General features: G+C 40.9%; 1 protein-coding gene across 2 annotated transcripts in view; it reads right to left on the bottom strand.

Annotated features, from left to right (window-relative positions):
• The window catches only part of cacna1g (calcium channel, voltage-dependent, T type, alpha 1G subunit), a 360,201-nt gene that overhangs the window by 194,867 nt on the left and 139,874 nt on the right, over window positions 1-25,460 (bottom strand). For both annotated transcript variants that reach the window (XM_072242528.1, XM_072242529.1), the window contains exons 10-12: window positions 18,617-18,802; window positions 17,534-17,648; window positions 10,646-10,801 (exon numbers count right to left, since the gene is read on the bottom strand). In XM_072242528.1, the coding sequence (XP_072098629.1) occupies window positions 10,646-10,801; window positions 17,534-17,648; window positions 18,617-18,802 (457 nt within the window). The remainder of the gene's footprint in view (window positions 1-10,645; window positions 10,802-17,533; window positions 17,649-18,616; window positions 18,803-25,460) is intronic.

Below are 25,460 nucleotides of genomic sequence, written 5' to 3'. Positions count from 1 at the left end.
ATACCCCATTGTCAGCAAAGGCATGCACAGAAAATATCAGAATGTGTTTCTGTATTGTAAATCACTGGTAAATCGGAGGAATAAACACAGATGCGAGCCAATTTGCTCATGTGAAGAACTCATAATGGAGAATTTTGACCAATTGAATAGCTATCTAAGTTAGTGCTCAGTAACTCTGATGATTCAAATGTAAAGATATCATCACTAGTCAGTAAAAGAATGTTAAAAATCTTGCTACTTTACTGGTCGCAGTCCTAACTAAATAGTGATCACTGTTGGATTGTTTTCAATAAGGCAAATTTAATCAGTTAAATCCTATTTTACTATCAACAACCTTCTGACATTTGACAAATTAATGTTGGTCAGCAGCTCCCAACAACGGACTCCTTCCATTATCCGAGGGGACCCTGATGTAGGTTGGTGGTCTTTATTAACAGTAGTAAGTACAGTGGCAGGAAAACGTGTTAGAGAAGAAATACAACAATGAAAATTGCAATTATCATATGTAATATCAATGAGTTAAAGGCTTCAGATGTACACCAAATTGGGTTTTGCCAACAGAAGGCACAATTACACTTTGAAAACTAGATGTTAGAAATGCTAACAAGATCAGATAACATCAAGTGAACCTACAGCTTTGGTTTTAGAAACCACTGATTCATGGATACGTGCTATGAGTATGAGTCATTGTTGGCTACCATCAAGTTAACACAGATAAAATGAGACTAGTTCTGGGTGATCTAAACAACATGCGTGTTCTGAAATGCAGCAACCGATATTGGAGACTAACTTCGAAACCATTTATCATCTGGGCATGTTGTTCTGAATCATAGGGCTCTATTTATTTTATACCATTCCTTGAATGAATTATCTCCTGGATCCATGATCACCCTTGTATTTGTTACATTCACTGCTATGACCCTGCACAGTCATTGCCTTTTTGATCACATCAATTTCATCATTCCCTTGCCTGCTTTCGAATAGGAGATGTATAGAAATCACATCATATTGAAGAGATAAGAGATGAAGAGTTGGTTAGTTCTATAGGCTAGGAAATCACAAGCATGTTTAATTATACTTCTAAAATTTAATACTTTTCTTCTTATTATTGGGTCCCTAGGATGGGAGTCACCCTTTTGCATTTTAGTGCTTTGCTCAGCTCCTACTGATTTCCCCGTTGGAAAGATGGAGTACTCTACATCATATAAAAGAGAAGATTTTCAACTTTTTCTCTCTCCTTAGGAATGATTCCACAGAAGTAGTCTAGAGAACTGACATCTATTGCTCCTGTTTGAAAACTAGCTGAGACGAGTGGAATAAGTCAAAGGCAGGCAAACAAAGTTGGGCTTTCCCTCAAGCAAAGAAACTGAGGGTCAACAACATTAATAATACAGGATCTTCAGTCTCTTCTTGACTCAGAATTGGGCTTTGTCTACGGACAGTGAGAATTTAACATGTATCTTTGGGCAATGTACCCACTCCTCTCATCTATCGTCTCAAAATAGATAACTGATACCCTCAGACACTGTGCCATTAGTGGCTCAGGAAAAGGTTGGGATTCTGTGATAACATTTTTCTTTCAATGGAAAGTAATTATCTTTTTCAACTGACAGCAGTGGCAACTATAAAATAAACCTGGTACTCAGATAATACTTTAACAATGACCACTTACACAGCCTGAGACAAAAAGGGATGACACTTGCTTGTTGGAATGCTGCATTGGGGCTAATATACTGAAAGATTAGGTCTTTCTGTCTGACTGCAGAAGAATAATGAGTAAAAATGTCTTGCATGATTGTGGTGCATATTAAGCCACTTAGAACTTAAAAGTACACAACAAACAAGGAGGCCAATAAACATACTGTAACTATGCATTACTGAAAGAGCTCTCTCCAAAAAACCCTCTGCTCTCTCCATAGTCACATGTATTTCCTCACTTAAGTTGATATCTAGTTGCTGAACTTGCTTTGATCATTCTCCAGACAGTTAGTGAAAACATGAAACGTGAGGAAAACTCTTTTTGACTAGACTGGGATTATTTTGACAATTATTTTAAATCTATGTCCTTTAGAAAAGATTCAGTTTCTGGCTGCTAAGAATTTTACAATTGCATACAGTTTGGAACAAAGCAATGAAGTATCTCTATAGCCTTCTGCCCACAAAGGGTGCCAACGTCAGCTTGTCAGGACGGTCCCAAAAACGGTACTGAAACTTCTCTTTCCTGGTAGCACTCCAATGATCACAATTTTACAAAAGGCCTCAATATCACTTTAATATACAATTCCTAGAATTGGGCATTATATAGCAGCTGATGTCTAAACAAGGGTTCTGAAAGGTTGAATTTAAACTATTTGCTGTTGTGCTCTTTTTTTTTAATTAAATGTGTTCTTAAAAAAATCTTAATCAACTTGTCCAGCCAATTTCAAACATTCATGCCTTTGAAATCCCGAGGATCTCTGTTCTTGCACCCCCTTGTAAAACTGTGCCATTAAGTTTATATTTTTCGAACTAATTTTCCACTTAAGATGCCTCTCGTCTTCCTAGTATTGTCACTGACCATGGTAGGGTTAACAGAATTTATAACTAATGTCACACGCACACAAAATGCTGGAGGAGCTCAGCAGGCCAGGCAGCATCTATAGAAAAGAATACAGTTGACTTTTCGAGCCAAGACCCTTCAGCAGGACAGGAGAAAAAAAAATGAGGAATAGAGTTAAAAGATGGGAGTGAAACAGGAGGTGATAGGTGAAACTGGTTGGGAGAGGGGTGAAGTAAAGAGTTGGGAAGTTGACTGGTGAAAGAGACACAGGGCTGGAGAAGGGGGAATCTAATAGGAGTGGACAAGACCCTGGAAGAAAGAAAAAGGGAGAGGAGATGGACAGGCAAGGAGATAAGGTGTGAGGGGTAAAAGGGGATGGGGAATGATAAGGGAGGGAGGCATTACTGGAATTTTGAGCTATCGATGCTCATGCCATCAGGTTGGAGGCTACCCAGACGGAATGTAAGGTGGTGTTCCTGCAGCCTGAGTGTGGATTCATCGCAACAGTTGAGGAGGCCATGGATAGGTATATGGGAATGGGAAGTGGAATTAAAATATGTGGAAATCCTGCCTTTCTTGGCAGACGGAGCGTGGTTGCTCAGTGAAGCAGTCTCCCAATCTATGTCGGGTCTCACCAATATACGAGAGGCTACACTGGGAGCACTGGACACAGTGGATAACCCCAACAGACTCACAGGTGAAGTGTTGCCTCATCTGGAAGGACAGTTTGGGGCCCTGAATGGTAGTGAGGGAGGAGGTGTAGTGTTAGGTGTAGCACTTGTTCTGCTTGCAAGGATAAGTGCCAGGAGGGAGATCAGTGGGGAGGGATGAATGGACAAATGAGTCACGTAGGGAGCGATCCCTGCAGAAAGCAGAAAGTGGGGGGGGGGGGGCAGGGAGGAGATATGCTTGGTGGTAGGATCCCACTGGAGATGGCAGAAGTTTCGGAGAATTATACGCTGGATGCGGAGGCTGCTGGGGTGGTAGGTAAGGACAAGAGGAACCCTATCCCTGGTAGGGTGGCATGAGAATGGGGTGAGAGCAGATGTGTGTGAAATGGAAGAGATGCGGTTGAGGGCGGCGTTGATGGTGGAGGAAGAAAAGCCCCTTTCTTTGAAGAAAGAGGACATCTCCTTTGTTCTGGAATGGAAAGCCTCATCCTGAGAACAGATGCGGTGCATTCAGAAGAATTGAGAGAAGCATTTTTGCAAGTAACAGGGTGGGAAGAGGTATAATCCAGGTAGCTGTGAGAGTTCGTGGGTTTATAATAGACATCAGAAGATAAGCTGTTTCCAGAGATAGAGACCGAGGGATTGAGAGAAGGGAGGGAGGTGTCAGAATGGACCAGGTAAATTTGAGGGCAGGGTGGAAGTTGGGGGCAAAGTTGAACTTGACGAGCTCCGCGTGGGAGCAGGAAACAGCACCAATGCAGTTGTTGATGTAGCATAGGAAAAATGGGGGATGGCCACCAGTGTAGGCTTGCTGACAAACAAGCAGGGTATAGCTGGGACTCATGTCAGGGTTCATGGCTACACCTTTTGTCTGAAGGAAGTGAGAGGTGCAAAAGGAGAAATTATTAAGAATGAGGACAAGTTCCACTATGGAAGGGAGCTGGTTGGGTCTGGTGCTCAGAGAAAAATGGAGAGGTTTGAGGTCTTCCTGGTGGGAGATGGAGGTGTATAGGGACTGGACATCCATACTAAAAATAAAATGATGGAGGCCAGGGAACTTGAAATCATTGAAAAGATCCGGAGCATGCGAAGTGTCGCGGATGTAGGTAGGAAGGGACTGAACCGGGTTGAAGGGGGATAAAACATAGTCTAGGTATGCAGGTATGAGTTCAGTTGGGCACAAACAAGCTGAAACAATGAGTCTACCTGGACATGCAGGTTTGTGGATCTTGGGCAGGAGGTAGAAATGGGAGGTGCGATGTGTGGGAAGTATGAGGTTGGTGATGGTGTGGGAGACAATGGCCTGGTGCTCCTTAGTGGAGTTTTGTTCAAAGGGTGAGGAGGTGTCTGAGAGTTGAAACTGGGCCTCAGCAAGGTAGAGGCCAGTACGCCAGATTACTTCAATACCCCCCTTATCTGCGAGTTTGATGGTGAGGTTAGGGTGTGTGGAGGGAGTGGAGAGCTGAGTGTTTGGAAGGAGTGAGATTGGAATAGGAGAGAGGAGTGTTAAGGTCTAGATGGTTAATGCCCTGTCGGCAGTTGGCAATGAAAAGGTCCAGAGCAGACAGAAGACCAGGAAGAGGAGGAGGGTTGGAGATGGGAGAAGGGATTGTCAGTGCAGGGTGGAGAGCCCTTGCCAAAAAACTAGGCTCGGAGACTGAGGCGCAGAAAAAGAGCTCAGTGCCTTGGTGGGCGCGGAACTCATGAGGTGTAGGTGCAGGGGGACAAAGGTGAGGCCCTTACTGAGGATAGAATGTTCTGTTTCAGAGAGGGGAATGTTGGAGGGGCTGGTTAACAAAGATGAGGCCCTTACTGAGGACATAATGTTGTCTCAGAGGGAATGTTGGAAGGAATTGTTGACAAAGGTGAGGCCCTCACTGAGGACAAAATGTTCTGTTTCAGAAAGGGGAAGGTCAGAAGGAATGGTTGACAAAGGTGAGTCCCTTACTGATTTCAGAATGTTCTGTCTCAGAGGGAATGTTGGAGGGAATGGTTGACAAAGGTGAGGCCCTTACTGAGGACAGAATGTTCTGTCTCAGAGAGGGGAAGGTTGGAGGGGGGAATGGTGAAAACCCGGCATGGATGAGAGGTGGGATCAGAGGGGAGAAAGGGGTTGGAGGTGTCTGAGGGGAAGCGAGGTTTGGGTTGTTCAGGGATGGAGGAGTGAGAAGAAGATGGAGTCTCTGAGAGCCCAAGAGCTGGAGATACAGGATTGTGGAGTGGCAGTGGGGAAAGGGAAGCCAGGGGTTCCAGCGGCAGCGCGTGAAGACCCGACCTGCTGGTCAAGGCTGGAGTTGGAGTTGGAGGCTGCGCAATCAGCACTTTGGAACCTGCATTGATGGCGGTCGAGTCCAGATTCGGAATCTGCAGAACCGTTGAGATCGGCAGCAGGGACTGAAGCCTGGAGATGTCCGTGTTGGAGACAGCAAGTTCTGTGGTATGTAGGCGGGTGATCTTCCAATCCTTGTAGGTTGTGGGAAAATCAAAGAACGGGCTATTGAAAGTGTGGATCCGGCGGAGGATAAAGTAGCGGACAAGTCCATTATAGGCGGTAGATCATCCTCTTGGCACTTTTCCTTGCAAATGGAACAAGTGCTACACCTCCTCCCTCACTACTATTCAGGCCCCAAACGGTCCATCCAGATGAGGCGACTCGTCATTTGTGAGTCTGTTGGGGTCATTACTGTATCCGGTGCTCCCGGTATGGTCTCCTGTATATCGGTGAGACCCGACATAGATTCGACGACTGCATTGCTGAGCACCTATGCTCCGTCCGCCAGAAAAAGCAGAATCTCTGCATATTTTAATTCCACTTCCCATTCCGATATGTCTATCCATGGTCTCTACTGTTGCAATGAGGCCACACTCTGACTGGAGGAACAACACCTTATATTCAGTCTGGGTAGCCTCCAACCTGATGGTATGAACATTGATTTCATGAAGTTCCGGTAATGCACCCCAAACTTATCTCCTTTCTTGCTGAATCTGGTGCTCCTTCCCCTTTTTCTTTCTTACAGGGCCTTCTGTACTCCCCTATTAGATTTCCCCTTCCACAGCCCTGTATCTCTTTCACCAATCAACTTCCCAGCTCTTTACTTCACCCCATCCCCTCCTGGTTTCACCTATCACTTTGTGTTTCTTCCTTCCCTCCCCCCACCTTTTAACTCTACTCCTCAACTTTTTTCCTACAGTCCTGCTGAAGGGTCTCGGCCCGAAATGTTGACTGTACTCTTTCCCGCAGATGCTGCCTGGCCTGCTGATTTCCTCCAGCATTTTGTATGCGTTGCTTGGATTTCCAGCATCTGTAGATTTCCTCTTGTTTGTTACTGCAACTGCTGGAGATTTGATACAATCCTCAAACTACTGTAATTATTCAGCATTTATAGTAAAAGACAAAGAGTTAATGTTTTAGGTAAGTGAAACATTAACTCTGCTTCTCTTTCTCTCTCTCTCTGGACGCTTCCTAATCTGCTGATTATATTCAGATTCTTCTATTTTAATTTTAAGAAACTGACCTACTGAATGTTCACCACAGACTGATTTTAAAACTATTCTCATCCGATGCTAACATTTCTATCCTTACTCTTCAGTTAAACACTTAAAAGAAGTAGACCAGTCAAAACAAGAAGGCTGCCAATTAATGCAAAGTTTTTGGATATCGATGTGATCAAATGCAGCAGACTGCAAACATGACCAAAGAGACTGTCAGGTTGGTCTCCATTATAATCCTACCAAGTCAGCAAAATTTAGGTTTGCCTTGTCACAGCCAAAACAGATTGTAAAATGATTAGAAGCACCAACAATGATCACCTCATGTTAAAAGCACTGTAAACACCCAAATTGTTATATACTTGAAAGGATAACATGATTTGATACTTTTATGCTGGGAATTATTGGCAAGTGAGGTTAGCCTTTCAATTATAGTCAATATCAGAATCAAAGACAACTAATCTAACGCCCAGCATTGTTGGACCATTCTTTTAGATTAATGCAGTTACATATTGACAGTAAAGTGTTGACTTGAGCATGTTCTCCCCTCCGATAGCTGAATTTCTGCAGCTTCCCAGATCTTAGACAAAAATCTGCGTTTTAATGTTTGTCTATATTGTCCTGTGGCTATGCATGCCAGTGTTTCTATGGGTTGCAGATAGTGATATACAAGTCCTGCTTGAAATTGAGATGAATGGGTTAATTCTTTCACTGATCATGCCTGGTGATTGCCCTTATACAAGTGGCTGGTGTTTATTTCATGTATATAAATTTTAATATTTTAAGATTCCTCAACTCAATACTTTTTTTCTGGAGAAGTCACCTTTTATATTTAAGAGGAATTTTGAACAATTTTCTGCAGCCCACAGAAAGTCAGCGAAGATCACCGGCACTATCTTGTCATGGGAAAGCAGCATGCATCATCAGAGATCCCACCACCCAGTTCGTGCTCCCTCCTCACTGCTCAGGAGGAAGAGTCAAGAGTCTCAGGACTTGCATCAAGTTCAAGAACAGTTACTATTCTTCGAACATCAAGCTCTTGGAAAGAAGGGGATAACTACACTCACTTTTCCCATCATTGAAATGTTCCTACAACCAAGGATCTCACTTTATTTCATTATCATTATTTATTGCTACTTATTTATATTTGCATCTATACAGTTTGTTGGCCTCTGCACTCTAGTTGATCTTTCATTGATCCTGCTATAGTTATTATTCTAGAGATTTGTTCAGTATGCCCACAGGAAAATCAGTCTTGGGGTTGTATATGGTGACATATATATACTCTGAAAATAAATTTACTTTGAACTTTATATATTGGGAGACACTGTCACAGTTTTGGAAACTGCATTTAAGCAGACTGCTCGGTCAACTGCCTGCTTGGTGTGTTGTAAGACGTGCCCCACCCTTAACTTTCTAAGGCACAATTCTATCGGTATCTACTCCAAATCTAAAATGACATTCAAGCATGTGTCTAGCTGGGTCCTGTGGACAATGAGGGAAGATCAGATATCCTGGTTGATTCCCTAATCCTACCCAAGGGGTACTGATAACTGAGTCTAAAGAAGATCAACTGACTCTTCAGATCAGACTGGATGTTTCTTAATTTTTTTAAAATGATTTTGCTGTTTTGGCACAACTGAAGATTTCCAAATGAAGGGATTACAGGAGCCAAAGCACTCGACCATTTGACATAATATAGTGCATCTGGATCTTGGTCATAGTAATGAAGACTAACCAGCAACAAGTGACAAAAGGAACAGCAATTTAGAAATGGATTTTGCAATTGATTTACATCAGACAATAATAATTGGATAAAATACTTAAAAATTTTTGTATCAAGATGTCAAAAACTGTAATATTTGGAGACCATATAGGGACCGGAGGAAAAGGACAACACACTAAGTTGCAAAAACATAAACATGTTAATTTTGGCTTGTGGTCCAGACTATCACCAGATGTCCTTAAAGGGAGAATGTATTCATCCGAATTGTCCCACAACCTGGAAAAGGAAGATTAGACAATGCACCAACTGATGTCAAAACCTTCCCTTGCTAAAAGCTTGAAAACTGTCATTCAGACCTTCCTCCACATGTTTCATGAGACATTGACAGGGGCATCCTATGTAAACATTTGGCTCCAGACACCCTCCAATGAGAAATTTTGAAGCACAATTAACAATATTGATAGGAATGACAAATCACACAATTATCTTTTCATGGCATCTGGAATGATGCAACAAATCCAGTATTTAGTTCCACTTTAACAATTGTTGTAAATATTCAATGCCAGAATAACCAACTCACTTCATATTACATTGTCAAATCGTTAATTTTACTGCAAAATTTACCTAATAAGGATGGAATGCGGCAGGCTTGTTAACCACTCTGCTGTCAGACAGAAGTATTTTTACTGACATATAACAAGGAGTCCAACAGCTCAAAGTTGGACAGAAGTATATGAAACATCACTGTGTATCAGGGGGCCTATTTTAACTTTACTGGATATTACTGTGGCGTTTCACTGAATATCACATCCTGACATTTCACTGTACATGACAGATTCTGCTGAGAGGGGATCGCTTCCTGCACTTGCCACTTGGATTTTGCAACTGTCCACATTCATCTACTTCAAAACCAAAGGGTGAGCATATCCTGGAAGGTCCTGGAGATTTTTAGAAAGTTCACTTGCCCCTCTGTACTCTGCTGGCTCGAAAGTCCCATCAAATCTGAGACTTCTGTGTTTGGGTATTCATGCCACAAAGTCGCAAGAGTCATGGAACAAGGATCTCTGGCCAATTTCCATTAATTGTATTTTATTCTCCTTACATACCCCATGAAATACCACAAGTTTTTACCACTCAATTACACATTAGAAGCAAGGTATTGTGGCCAATTAACTTAACAACCTGCATGCCTAGGATGAGGACGGATAATGGAAACCCAACCCAGAGAGAACATGAGAAGTTAGGGTTGAACCTGGGGCTGTGAGGCAGCAACTCTACAAACTACACCACTATGCTTCCCAAATCCTGATACTTAACAGATTCCAGCACTGGTAGCCTTTGTGTTCTCATTTATCCCCCTCCTATCTGCCTCGACCTTCACCCACCCCTTCCCACATCTAGCTCCATCTGCAATTTCTTTGTTTGCTGCTGTCTTCCAGCTTTGCCTCTCCTCACCACCACACTTGGCTCAATCTGCTTGTTCATTAATCATCTATTGGCTGCCGTTTCACCCCTCCTCACTCTCCTCTTTATATCAGCTATCTTTTCTCTCTATTCTCAGTCCTGATGCATGCTGCAACCCAAAATATTGACAATTCCTGTGTCAACAGATGCCACCTGACCTGCTGAGTTCTCTAGCAGATTGCTCACTGCTCCTGATACTTGCACTTAAGCAAGTTAATGCAGGCAGTTTGCAATGGAACCACCAGCATTTTCCAGCAAGATCTGGCCCAATATGTAATAAAATATCACAGTGTAAAGTGGAAATAACTTTAAATCTATTATTTATGCATCTATATAGCCCCATCAAAACAAATATCAAGTAAATAATAAATTTGGCAATAGTTACTTTAAAATTTATTTTATGCAGTGGAACATGTTAGAAAACAATTGAACATTTTAATATATTTGCCAAAAATTATTTTTAATTTATTTTAAATTGAATAGCAGTAAATTCAATTGTGACTGTCAAAGACTGCCTTATTTTAACAGGTAAGAGATCCTTAAATTCAATGGCTTGCTTTGATTCCTGTGTTATTGTTTGAGGTGACAAAGGACCCAGATATCTTTTTCTTATGTTCTGTATATTTATCAGGAAGCTGGGAATCGCAGTGGACATTAGTAAACGCTATCAGCAATCACATACAGCAACAGGCTACATAGCACAATCCAATACTGACTGTCATGCATCATTCAGAGAGTTATTACATGTTATTTTACCTCAGTTTGAAATCCTTCCACCAATATGGCAACTAACAAGTTAAAGAGAACATAGTTTCCAAACGTCATGAGGGCAATGAAGTATAAAGCAGCCCATGGAGAAGTGGAAGCCATCCCATTATAGAGGACCTTGTTCCAATCCTCTTGAGTCAATATCTGTGGAAGACATTTAAAAAATTCATTATGAATAAACATAGATCTAATTTTCAACCACAGTACATAAATGACCTTTATAATGTTATAGCTTTCTGATGTCTTAATTTATAAGAATCACAGTTTCTGCTTATGTGACGTAATTCGGTATCTATTAGAATGGAACAAACAGACTGTGAACTGAGGCGGACAGAGGAGGGATTTAGTTTCTTGAATTTACTTTGCCATTAAATAGAGAATGAACTCTAGCTTTATATCTCTTATGGCCTTAAATAGTTTTCTGTGGGATTCTGTCTTCATACTTTCCTAAATTCTGAAGACACTTCTATCTCCTCAGGCTTTCTAATGTTCCATTATGTGAAGAAATATTCTTCAGAACATTAGACTATTTTTTCATCTTACTTCCAGTATTATTCTTTGTTTCCCTTGTCATAAATATACTGTATGTTCAAAATAGTTTTGGAACTGTCAATATTTACAAGCGCTTAGAAAAATTCTCCTCTAATCTTTGATAACTTTCTATATTGGGGAGCTACTTTGATGGAATTAAACAGCCTGATTTAACTATCTCTAGTCAATTATATTGACAAGGGTGGAAATCAAAACTGACAGGGATAGACCTTGACATTATGTTACACCTCTACAATTTTTATTTCCATGCAGATTTAAAATGGTTAACTAAAACATTTGTTATTACCCATTTTACACTAGGGGCAGGCAAGCACAACATCCACAGCATTGACCCTACACCTAATGAAGTGACTGTTTTTATCGTATTCATTATACCCACTTTACCAAGGAAGCAATCTAATTTGAAATGTAAAAAATTAATAGTACTCTGTTGCTGCATGTAAATTGGGAACATAACACCAATATCAAGTTATTTCTGCAAATGCCAAACAAAATACGAAATCAATCCTCAAAATTAAAACTGAATGAGCAAGATCTTGCGTGCATGGTTGTGTAAAATAAATGACAGAGAGTTGGCAGCCAATATTACACAAAATCAAGATCGAACGTAAAGTTTTCAACAGATTTGATCCTGTTCCATTGGTAATGCATCTCAGACTCTTGCAGTTTTGCATATGTCTTTGATCTGTATTTCTGATGAACAGATGACACAGAAAATTTCTGCAATGAAGCCCTTTAGAGAAATGCTTCCTGATCACTATAAGGGATTCCACTTTCATGGCCAATGCTGCAGCACGCCTTTCATTAAACCATGGCTATGTGAAGCCAGTGCCTGGTTCCATGGGGAGCATTTGGTGCCGAATGTGCCAATATTGTCTGTAGTTAAAGGATATTTTTACCTTTTGACCAAACAAGTGGGATGTGCTTACATGGCAGAACTTGCCTGAAGAGGAGAACGTAGGCAAGGTATTACTTTTACCAAACACACATGTAAATGCAGATTAGATGACTTTAGGGAAAGCCAATGCCTCTTCTTTTACCATGATGCGGTCATTCTCAGTTTGGAGGAGCAACTCTTCACATTCTGTCTGGGTAAGCCTGATGGCATGAACATTGATTTCTCCTTCCATTTTTTTTCCATCCTCATTCTCTTCTTCTATTCCCCATTCTGGCCTCTTACCTCTTCTCACCTGCCTATCACCTCCCCCGGTGCCCCTCCTTCTTCCCTTTCTCTCATGGTCCACTCTCCTCTCCTATCAGATTCCTTCTTCTCCAGCCATTCACTTTTTCCAGTCACCTGGCTTCACCTATCACCTTCTAGCTAGTCCTCTTCCTTCTGCCCCCACCTTTGTGTTCTGACATCTTCTCACCTCCTTTCCAATCCTGAGGAAGGGTCTCAGCCCAAAATGCCGACTGTTTATTCATTTCCATAGATGCTGCCTGACCTGATGAGTTCAACCAGCATTTTGTGTGTGTTGCTCTGGATTTCCAGCATCTGCAGATTCTTTTGTGTTTATGCCAATTTTTTGCTGTTGCTTTCAAGTGATTGTGAGAGTGAGTGTTAGTTCCAAGTAGTTATTACAGCTGGACGAGGGCCATCATCAATTGTATAGAAAAGCACGAACATCTCCTGATTTGCTTCCTGTCAGTCTTTATAGCATAAATTCACTGCTATAGAAAATGGTGTATCCAGACTATTATTGTAGGAGGCTTAATTGGAACAGTGATATTTTCAAAATGAGTGAAAAAAATAATTATGAACATATGGCTGTTAGAGATCTGCTGCCAAAATAATATTCTCTCCTTGAGAAATGATTTTAAAATGATGATTCTAGATGTGGGAGAGTGGCAGCCCCTCAGAGTAATACTGTCACCATCTGTGCATCAGTTTTACCAAAACAAGTGTTAGCTCCTGTGAAGAGCCTTAAGGTGTTCAACGTGTTAAGGGAGCAATACAAATTTAAGTTAATGCTTTAAAATCAAGCATTGATATAGTTGCTCTAATTGTGTACTCTCAGAAAGTTCAAAGGTAGTAAAATGTTCCTTACATCCAAAGCAAGTTTGTGACTGAAGTGTACCAACATCTTGTGCATAGCCAAAAATCATTGCCAATTGGGTCTTAGGTCAAGCTCTTGAATGAACACAAAGGAGGATACTTTCCATTGCTTAAAAATGCATGAAATTAAAACATAGTTACATCGAGTTGAGGTGTATGTTAACTACATATGCAGCATGCCCACTCACCATTAGCTAAAACTACCTATTGTATGATTCTTGTAATTAAATTCCAAGAGGGAAAAAGACTTAGCAAACACGTGGAATTATGTGCATATAATTAACGGCTATACTTGGAAAGACTTATTATTCAATTAGCAAGGTGTCTTCTGTCTCATTTCCCTAAATTCTGGCCAGTTCTTTTGGAGAAGTGTTAGGAAGTGTATTTGCCTCAAAATCAGTTTCTATATCACCAAATATAAAATCGATGAGCAGGATAGTGACATACGATCTCTTGACCCATCTCTATCATTTAGCAAGACCATGATAATCTGATCTTGTCTTCAACTTCACTTTTGTCCTGATTTCCTATAACCCTTGTCTCCCTGACAGGCCAAAATCTGTCAATTGAACCTTGAATGTATTCAAAGATTTGACCTCCAAAGATCTCTAGGGTGGAGAATTCCAAGAGAATTCTCTAAGACCCTCTAACAGAAGAAATTCCTCTTCATTTTCTTTGAAATGGTTAACTTTTTACTGTGTAAGTACGTATGTCCCCTATATATGGATTCTCCCGAGTGGAGCCATCTGCACAATTTCTACCCAGCCAAGTACATTTAGATTTTATGTTTCTATAATATCAGCTCATTGAACTGCTGCAAAGCAAATATATTCCTCCTTAAATCAGACCAAAATTGCATTCAGTATTCTAGATGCCATTACACCAGAGCCTTGTACTTTTAAACTGACTGAATGAATTAGCGACTTTATGATAATCTGATGGACTTTGTGGGCTCAACCCTCAGGAATACAGGTACAACACCTTTAAGTGGACATGGCCAGAAGAGAGGAAGGAGGGGAGGAGTCTAAGCCAGACTAAAACGGTGGGGTGTAAAACCATCTACCTAGCCAATGTATAGTCAGGGGAGAACAAGATAGAGGACCCAAGGGCAAGATTACTGTATCAGAAGGAAGTGAGCTCTCAGTTTCACTGAGACTTAGCTTTCTCAAGACATACTGGACCACACCTTTCATTAAACCACGGCTATGTGAAGACAGCGCCTGGTTCCATGGGGAGCATTTGGTGCCAAATGTGTCAATATTGTCTGTAGTTAAAGGACATTTCTACCTTTTGACCAAACAAATGGGATGTGCTTTCATGGCAGAACTTGATCACAGTTTACATATCACCTCATGTATTGAGTGCAGCGATTAGACTATCCTGACACCTTTCAAATCATTGCTGAGTACTTCAATCAGGCTTGTTTGAAGAAATCTCTGCCCAATTATCAGCAGCCTATCATCTGCAGCACCAGGGTCCCAACACACTCAACCACTGTTATAGTACCATTCGATCCCTAGACTGCATTTTGGGACATCTGATCATCTGGCTGTCCTCGTCCTACCTGCATATTGGTGGAGTCTAAAGAGGCTGGAGGTCGTGTATCTCCACATTTTGTCTAGAAATCTTTTTGCTGTGGCTGGCCACAGCAGCCAAGAGACTCTGATACCCTGCTGGGTCCATGTTGGCTCAATTGTACTGTGATGAGAGACTTTGCCGAGGATGGTTAGGACCCAAATGCTGGAGTATCCTAGGCAAGAATCGAGACATGGTACAAAACTCGAACAAGAACTGAGCACTAAATTAGATGCTAGTTGATATCGCTAGTTGTGCTTACGACTGAGCACCTCCGTTCAGGTGCTCCTTAAATATTCAAATCCTGGCGCCAAAACATGGCAGCCAATTAGAGGGATAGTGCTGCATCTTTAAAGAGGCCGCGTCAGCTATCCAAACTCTGGAGAGTTAGAGCATTGGAATTCAGGAAGCTGGTGTGGTTGGGTACTCATTGTTACAGGGAATCCTTGCACTGGTTGGAAAGAATGTATAAATGTACTTGCTTTTTTCACTTAAGTTCTGTTAATGTGAATTGTATTTCATATCTCAAATTTGTGATTTGTGAATTCTGTAAGGGTGAATTTCCATTTCCCGAGTGGTCATCAGCATGTTGCGTGACAGCATTCTGTAGTCTCGCTTCACTTAAACAGTATTCTTCCTTCCAAAATGGGCAGAGTCACAATTCTCCACATTATACACAATCTACCAAAGTTTTATCCATTCATTCAAACTATATTTACATCTTTGCAGACCATTGTGGAATTGAAGCTTTGGACACTACCTCACTTTTTTGAATATATAGTATTTCTGTTTTTTTCATATTTTTAAAAATCTAGTGAATATACGTAATTGATTTACTTGTTTATTTATTATTTTGTTTTATTTTTTTCTCTCGCTGCCAGATTATGTATTGCATTGAACTGCTGCTGCTAAGTTAACAAATTTCACGTCACATGCTGGTAAAAATAAACCTGATTCTGATTCTGAACTTGTTTTTCCATCTGACAAAGGGCCTCGGCCCGAAACATCGACTGTACCTCTTCCTATAGATGCTGCCTGGTCTGCTGCGTTCACCAGCAACTTTTATGTGTGTTGCTTGAAATTCCAGCATCTGCAGATTTCCTCGTGTTTGCTTTTCCATCTATCTTCAAGCTGTCAGGAGATCAGGCAGCAATACACCCGTCATAATCCAGGTTATTAATATAGACTGTAGTTAGCCGAAGCCTCACCTTTGATGTTTGTGGCAACAAAATGGATTCACCTTTGCTATCCTGCAATAGCCCTATTGTAGCAGTTTAAATGTCCACTGGCCTCAACACCATGCATTTCCCTTTATCTGTGCTGTTCATCGCTCCTTCAAAGATTTTGTCTAGTTGTATTTTAATTTCTTATTTATTCTGTTACAGTTTTAATGATCGATTGCAGCACTTTCTGCAACTGGGAACAGACGTTGGGTGCTCTTTGCCTCCCTCCTTTTTCTTCCATCTCTGGTTTTCCAGTCTGTAAAAATCTTTTGGAAAATCATAAACAATACAGGCATTATCTCTGCAGCCATTTCTTTGATGAGTCAGGATGTAACGTGTCAGATACAAAGGACTTATTTATCTTTAGGCCTATTAATTTTCCTGGTAGATTTTCTCAAGTGATGGTGACAGTTTTAAGTACTTCTCTCCTGTTGACCTTGTAGTTTCTGCTATTAATGGGATGCTTTTAGCGCTTCTACCACAAAAAGAGAGGAAATATATTTGTTCAGATTTTTTGTCATTTCCTTACTTCCTGTTACTAATTCCCTCGCCTCATGTTCTACAGGACCACCACATATGTTAAAAGCTATTATCTGTGTGTATATTTCATTCAGGCTCACTCTCATACTCCATTTTTTTTTTGCTTTTTTAAGCCATTCTTAGGTGGTTTCTATGATTTTCTCCATTTTCTGACCTATCACTAACCTTTTCAACATTATTTCTCTTTTAGTTCAATCTGATACCATCCTTCACATCCTTACTTGCCCTTAGATGGAGTATCTTCTAGAAAAAGTCTTCAACTGAAATAAAGTTCAGTGTACCTTTGTTACATTTATTTTGAAAATAAGGGTTAGGACTTTGGTGATCTGTGAAGAACGTAATGTTCATTCTGGATCCTCTGTGACCTGTTATGCTAACCATAAGAGGTTCCCAGAATTGAACAGCAACATTCAGTGACATGCCACTTCTAGAGCTCTCTTGAGTGCAGATGACTATCACGGTGTAGCCAATATTCATAGCATCCATGAAGCCTGATTCTGCTCAGCTTTAAGGGGCTCTCTCCAGCACTAGGAACCCAGCTCAGGTAGATCCCTTTAATGTAATTTACTTACTCAGCTGTCTTCCTCTGGCTCTCCGTCCTAATGTTAGCAAACACAATCATGTAAACTTCTCTGCTACAAAGGAAACAATCTCACTTTCTCCAGCAACACATACAAAATGCTGGAGGAACTCAGCAGATCAGGCAGCATCTACGGAAATGAATAAACAGTCAACATTTCTGACATTTCGGTTTCTCCAGTCTCCTCATAGAACTGGAATTTCTTCCTATTGGGAGCATTCTTGCAAATTTCATCTCCATCCATTCTAAGAATTTAACATTTTTCCTAAAATGTAGTGTCCAAAATTATACAAGTCTACTTATTCAGCCCTAACTTGTACTTTAAAAAGACAGAGCAGAATTTTCCATACCTGGAAGACAGTTACGATAGCCCAGAGGAGCGAGTCAAAATTCTTTCTGTCAGGAAGAGTGTCTCCTTCCTTTTCTGAAGCAAACTTGCATCCAAAAAGATGCATTCCCAGAATACTGTAAAAGAACAACAAAATATAATGTAACTACATGAATATTTCCAATATACCCTGTATATCTGGCAGAAGAAATCACATATTACTATTGGTGAAATTTAGAAAGCTGTCAGAGTCAGCTACCATATGATTATCATATGCAATGATGGCACATTTATCAAATTACTGGGCTCAGACTAAGAATAGAAATTTGAGTTCAAATTTCACCATGTTGTGGGATTTATTGTCTGGAATTTAAAAATAAGTAAAAAGCACCAACAATGACCATGGTCACGAAATTATTGACTTGTTAAAATTAACTTTCTAGTTCATTAATGTTCTTAAGGGATAGCAATCTACCAATCAGAACAAAATCCAAATTTCACCACACCTAACAAATTGTTTTCTGAAATATTTTACAATTTATTTTGGAACTGGGATTGGAAAATGATATTTAAGGGACTGAGATGGGTCGTTAGAAATATGGTACTAATTAGTCCTTAGCTGTTAGAATGGCTGAGCATGCTTAAGGTGCTGAATATTTTTCACAATGTCAATATGAACCATCCAACATGACATCGTTCTCATCTGTGGACCTGCCCTCACCTTGTTTTCTCAATTCAAGGGAATAGGCTTGCACTTTAATCATTGACTTAGTTGTTCCTCATTGAGAAAAGATCCTGATAATAATAAAAATAACTTGAAACATTCAGTATCAATTATTGGTCAGTTTCTTATTTAATTGTCAACTAATTTTCCTTTGTAAAATATCAAAAGAAGTAAATACTGCATCGCAAGGATGAAAGGTCAGTGCATCATCAAGATGGAGCTCAGAGAAGACAATGTAATCCACCCAATTTTGTTGGTTCATGCTGAAGGAGCTGCAGATAGGGTCTGTTTGTGACAGATACTATACCCTGCTTGACTTTCCTTCCACTATCATGAAATACTTACGGATACCTGAGGTATGGAAACATCCACCACACTCACCTAAAGATGAAGATGAAGAGCATCAGCAGCATACAAAAGGTGGCAACGTTGTCCATTGTTTTCATCAGGACCACGAGCTGGCGCTGCAGGGCTGGCATAAACCGCACCAATTTCAGAACTCGCATCAACCGGAAGGTACGCAGCACTGAGAGGCCCCCGTCCTGCTGGCCTACAATCTCCCACACACTGGAGATCAATAAAGTAAATATTGAAACATTAGAATGATAACTTATCATGCAAATCGTAGTTCTCAGTAACTAGATTTCAACAAGTAGGTGGAACTAATCCTGTTTTTGAAAGTCACAGTCTTAAATACAGAGCTGTGGACTGACAGGAAGAGCAGAGTGACTCCTGACAAACTATGGCCTCAGGATTCAAACCACCAGGGAATAACTTCATTCAGCTTCCTTTGCTCCATCATTGAAATGTTACCACAACCACTTTCAAGGACTTTTCATTTCTTTTTCTCAATATTTATTGCTTCTTTCTCTTTCTCGATCTCTCTCTTTCTCTTCCTTTCTTTCTTTTTTTCTTCTTATTCTATTTGCACTTTCTTGTCTTCTGCTCTCTGGTTGAATGCTGAAATTGGGTGTTTTTTCATTGATTCTGCTATGGTTATTATTCTATAAATTTATTGAATATGCCCACAAGAAAATGAATCTCAGGTCACGTATATGTACTTTGATGATAAAATTTACTTTGAATGTTGGCTAATTGGGAAATAATTTTCAACGTAACAGAAACAGCAGTGACCTACGCCATAAGTGAACATAGTTGTCCAAAGCAATGACATGTTGTCAGAATCAGAATCAGGTTTATTATCACTCGCATGTGTAGTGAAATTTGTTAATTTAGCAGCAGCAATACATAATATAGAAGAATAAGAAAATGAATCAATCAATTACAGTATACTTATATTGATTAGATTAAAATTGTGCAAAAAAACAAATAATACATACTTAAAAAGTGAGGTAGTGTCCAAGGGTTCAATGTCCATTTAGGAATTGGATGGCAAAGGGGAAGAAGCTGTCCCTGAATCGCTGAGTTTGTGCCTTCAGGCTCCTGATGGTAACAGTGAGAAAAGGACATGCTCCGGGTGCTGGCGGACCTTAATAATGGACGCTGCCTTTCTGAGACACCACTCCTTGAAGAAGTCCTGGGTACTTTGTAGGCTAGTACCTCAAGATTGAACCAACTAAATTTGCAACCCTCTGCAGCTTCTTTCAGTCCTGTGCAGTAGCCCCTCCATACCAGACAGTGATGCAACCTGTCAGAATGCTCTCCACAGTACATCTATTTTTGAGTGTATTTGTTGACATGCCAAATCTCTTCAAACTCCTAATGAAGTATAGCCGCTGTCCTGCCTTTATAATTGCATCGATATTTTGGGACCAGGATAGGTCCTCAGAGATCTGACACTGAGGAATTTAAAACTGCTCACTCTCTCCATTTCTGATTCCCCCATGAGGATTGGTATGTGTTCCTTCATCTTACCCTTCCTGAAATCCACAATCAGCTCTTCCCTTACATTGTTGTAAGGTTGTTGCTGTGACACCACTCCACTAGTTGGTATATCTCGCATCTGTATGCCCTCTCATCTCCATCTGAGATTCTACCAACAATGGTTGGATCATCAGCAGTTCTCCCAATGTATTTAGACAATAGACAATAGGTACAGGAGTAGGCCATTCGGCCCTTCGAGCCAGCACCGCCATTCACTGTGATCATGGCTTATCATCTACAATCAGTACCCCATTCCTGCCTTATTCCCATAACCTTTGATTCCGCTATCTTTAAGAGCTCTATCCATCTCTTTCTTGAAAGCATCCAGAGACTTGGCCTCCACAGCCTTCTGGGGCAGAGCATTTCACATGTCCATCATTCTCTGGGTGAAAAAGTTTTTCCTCAACTCCGTTCTAAATGGCCTACCCCTTATTCTTAAACTGTGGCCTCTGGTTCTGGACTCACCCATCAGCGGGAACATGCTTCCTGCCTCCAGCGTGTCCAATCCCTTAATAATCTTATATGTTTCAATAAGATCCCCTCTCAGCTTTCTAAATTCCAGAGTATACAAGCCCAGTCACTCCAATCTTTCAACATATGACAGTCCCGCCATCCCGGGAATTAACCTTGTGAACCTACACTGCACTCCCTCAATAGCAAGAATGTCCTTCCTCAAATTTGGAGACCAAAACTGCACACAATACTCGAGGTGTGGTCTTACCAGGGCCCTGTACAGCTGAAGAAGCACCTCTTTGCTCCCTTGTTATGAAGGCCAGCATGCCATTAGCTTTCTTCACTGCCTGCTGTACCTGAATGCTTTCTTTCAGTGACTGATGTACAAGAACACCTAGATCTCGTTGTACTTCCCCTTTTCCTAATTTGACTCCATTTAGATAATAATCTGCCTTCCTGTTCTTACCACCAAAGTGGATAATCTCACATTTATCCACATTAAACTGCATCTGCCGTGCATCTGCCCACTCACCCAGCATGTCCAAGTTACCCTGCATTCTCATAACATCCTCCTCACATTTCACACTGCCACCCAGCTTTGTGTCATCTACAAATTTGCTAATGTTACTTTTAATCCCTTCATCTAAATCATTAATATATAGTGTAAACAGCTGCGGTCCCAGCACTGAACCCTACGGTACCCCACTGGTCACCGCCTGCCATTCCGAAAGGGACCTGTTAATCACTACTCTTTGTTTCCTGTCAGCCAGCCAATTTTCAAGCCATGTCAGTACTCTGCCCCCAATACTATGTGCCCTAATTTTGCCCACTAATCTCTTATGTGGGACTTTATCAAAGGCTTTCTAAAAGTCCAGGTACACTACATCCACTGGCTCTCCCTTGTCCATTTTCATAGTTACATCCTCAAAAAATTCCAGAAGATTAGTCAAGCACGATTTCCCCTTCATAAATCCATGCTGACTTGGACCGATCCTGTCACTGCTATCCAGATGTGTCATAATTTCATCTTTTATAATTGACTCCAGTATCTTTCCCATCACCTACGTCAGGCTAACTGGTCTATAATTCCCTGTTTTCTCTCTCCCCCCTTTCTTAGCCACCCTCCAATCCACAGGAACTGATCTTGAATCTATAGAACATTGGAAAATGATTACCAATGCGTCCACGATTTCTAAAGCCACTTTCTTAAGTACCCTGGGATGCAGACCATCAGGTCCTGGGGACTTATCAGCCTTCAGACCCAACAGTCTATCCAACACCTTTTCCTGCCTTATATAAATTTCCTTCTGTTCATCCATTACCCTAGGTCCTTTGGCTACTATTATATCTGGGAAATTGTTTGTGTCTTCCCGAGTGAAGACAGATCCAAAGTACCTGTTCAACTCGTCTGCCATTTCCTTGTTCCCCATAATAAATTCACCCGTTTCTGTCTTCAAGGGCCCAATTTTTGTCTTAACTATTTTTTTCCTTTTCACATACCTAAAGAAGCTTTTACTATCCTCCTTTATATTCTTGGCTAGTTTACCTTCGTACCTCATTTTTTCTCCATGTATGTCCTTTTTAGTTACCTTCTGTTGCTCTTTAAAAGTTTCCCACTCCTCCGGCTTCCCACTCGTCTTTGCTATGTTATACTTCTTCTCTTTTATTTTTATAATGTCCTTTACTTCCCTTGTCAGCCACAGCCTCCCCGGATCTTTCTTCCTCTTTGGAATGAACTGATCCTGAACCTTCTGCATTATTCCCAGAAATACCTGCCATTGTTGTTCCACTGTCATCGCTGCTAGGGTATTGTTCCATTGAACTTTGGCCAGCTACTCCCTCATGGCTCCATAGTTCCCTTTGTTCAACTGTAATACCGACACTTCCGATTTTCCCTTCTCCCTCTCAATTTATAGATTAAAACTTATCATATTATGGTCACTACCTCCTAATGACTCCTTTACCTCAAGATCAAATCTGGTTCATTGCACAACACTAAATCTAGAATTGCCTTCTCTCTGGTAGGCTCCAGTACAAGCTGTTCTAAGAATCCATCTCAGAGGGACTCTACAAACTCTCTTTCTTGGGGTCCAGTACCAACCTGATTCTTCCAGTCTACCTGCATGTTGAAATCCCCCATAACAACTGTAGCATTATCTTTGCGACATGCCAATTTTAACTCTTGATTCAACTTACACCCTACATCCAGACTACTGTTTGGGGGCCTGTGGATAACTCCCATTAGGGCCTTTTATAGAACAGTCCCATGGGTTTCTCCAACCAACAGGGTAAATCAGTGCTCCTTTATCTCTCCAGTATTTTATAAAATGGAATTTACAAATCAGCATCTCACTAACACGGGAGGAGATTCAATAGGCTGAAGCTCACACTGAAAGAGAACTGCTGGCTGTTAATCTCATAATGAACAACTTTTTCTCTTACTCATTTTACCTGGAGAGTTAGCATTACTTGTATTTCATAAAGCAGGGTTGGAAGAAAGTGTGTGAGATGGGGAAAGGAATGAGGAGCACACAGAAGTAGAGATGTGGAGATGGACGCTGACCTTGGTCACTGGAAGGGAGGGTGGAAGCTGTTGTGTCTGTGCACAATTACATACCAATTGAATAGAAACATGCACACGGGAGATGGCTTTAACTGGCGTATTCACATTGCTGCGAGAGAGAAAGAATGCGCATGAACAGACCTCAGATCAATACGGAGTACGAGGGCAGCGGGGGGAGGTTCATTACTCTAAAGTAAATAGATCCATATATTACCGAAGCAGCAGGACGTCACAGGTAGTAATTAATGCCATATGATGTGGTGGTGACTACAGAAGTAAGAATATAATGTACATATAGCCTAACAAAAAAAAGTACAAGGGAAGGGGAGAGGCAGGGGGTGGTGTTCAAATTCTTGAAATATTATGACTGGTTTTAGGAAAAGGAAATTTGTGCGAGCCAGACAGGTAGCCATTCAACAATAATATTCTTCTTATTATCCGGGAGTAATTTCTTTTGAAGATGAAACTAACTCTGGGGAAAAGTTTTTTTAACAAGGGCTTAGTTATTTATATGAGTTAAAGAAACAAATTTTTGTGCGTATGGTCAGTGTAACAAATTAACTCACTTTCAAGGATCACTCACAAGAACTACATTTCATTTTGCCTAATCCATTCAGAGAAATCTAAATAGTTAACTATCAGCCAAAAGCTGGCATTCATATCCGTTTCTCAGAGGGTGAAGGTTTGCCTCCATTGCAAGCTTCTTTAAATCAGGAAGCTGAATACAAAATCTCTCCATCCATCCTTAAAAACCAATGACCTTTGCAGCATCAGCATTATCTAGGAATCCCTCCAATTCATGGAACTGTGGATATCTTCAACAAGAGCAAAATGTGGTGGAGAGGCTAGGGCAGGGACAGTATTTTGAAGAATCTGCCTTTAACGGTTTTTAAAAATAGCTCTATGACATTACAGTTGATCCACAACAAACATGCTTACCAGTATTGCATCTAAATGTTATATGATGACAGAACGCTAGTACTGCATTCTGACACATGGGTGTAGTATTGGTGGGCACATTTCTATCATATTATATACAGAAAGGAACTGAGTAATATAATGACAGACCATAGCCACTCGTATAGTTCGCTTGCATTTAGAGCTGGACATGATCTGCATTTGAACTCAAGGACTCTGACTATCAGACAGGACCTGACCCTATCCTCAGGCCTTAGAATTACATCCCTGTTTAATGTTGGAGTCTAATATGGAACAAGAGAGGCACTGAATCCTACCTCAGGCCTTCATGCACAACTTCTGTGTTTCTATGAATAACATTAAGAATTGCTCCTTTTAAAGAGTCGGGGCTGCCTTAGGGATACCCAGGAACTGTAGGCAAATCTGTGGCAGAGGCAGCAAGTGTGGTGAAGAGCCAGGTAGGACAGGAGGAAACCTACGGAACTGCAGGTAGATAAATTCACCCAGCTATCTACATGTGGCCATCAGGCTGTGTGTCGTGCACCAAGCAATCTGCTGAAGGAACAGTCTTGTGCCTCCACTGTATATTTGCACCATAGTTTTATACTTTAATTCAGAGCCCAGGGAATCACATTGGTAGGTGTGCACCACAGGTTCTCCAACAGTGAGAAGAACAAATATTTCAGCAAACTTCTGAGATGTAACTATTAAAAAGGTAGTAATAATTGGATACTTTAACTGCCCTAACATTAACCGGGGCAGGACTAAATCAAGGAGAGCAGGCCAGCAGAATTCTTGAAATCCAATCAAGAGAGCTTCTTCGATTTGTATATAGCAAACCTAACAGGAGAGGTGATGGCACTGGACATAGCTTCAGGGAATGAACAGTGGGAAATACAGCAGTGGAGTGCTCTTGGGGACAGTAAACATAACTCAATAAAATTTAGCGTAATTATAGGACAGTGACGGAGTAAATGTTCCCAGATAATGCAGTTGTTAATTGGAGGCAGCTAGCTGAGTATTAATCAGCATACGAGCAGTAGGAGATGTTCAATTAAGACACAGTGAGGATTCAGGACAAAAACGTCCCCATTAAAAGAGGCATGTCTAGACTTCCGAATGGTATGCTGACATTTATAGCGAGAGGATTCGAGTACAGGAGCAGGGAGGTACTACTGCAGTTGTACAAGGCCTTGGTGAGACCACACCTGGAGTATTGTGTGCAGTTTTGGTCCCCTAATCTGAGGAAAGACATCCTTGCCATAGAGGGAGTACAAAGAAGGTTCACCAGATTGATTCCTGGGATGGCAGGACTTTCATATGAAGAGAGACTGGATGAACTGGGCTTGTACTCGTTGGAATTTAGAAGATTGAGGGGGGATCTGATTGAAACCTATAAGATCCTAA

This window comes from Mobula birostris, chromosome 24 (genome assembly GCF_030028105.1).
Source record: "Mobula birostris isolate sMobBir1 chromosome 24, sMobBir1.hap1, whole genome shotgun sequence".
NCBI classification, from domain to species: Eukaryota; Metazoa; Chordata; class Chondrichthyes; order Myliobatiformes; family Myliobatidae; genus Mobula; species Mobula birostris.
Note: the sequence above shows the minus strand (reverse complement) of the source record. Positions and strands in the feature narration are given on the sequence as shown.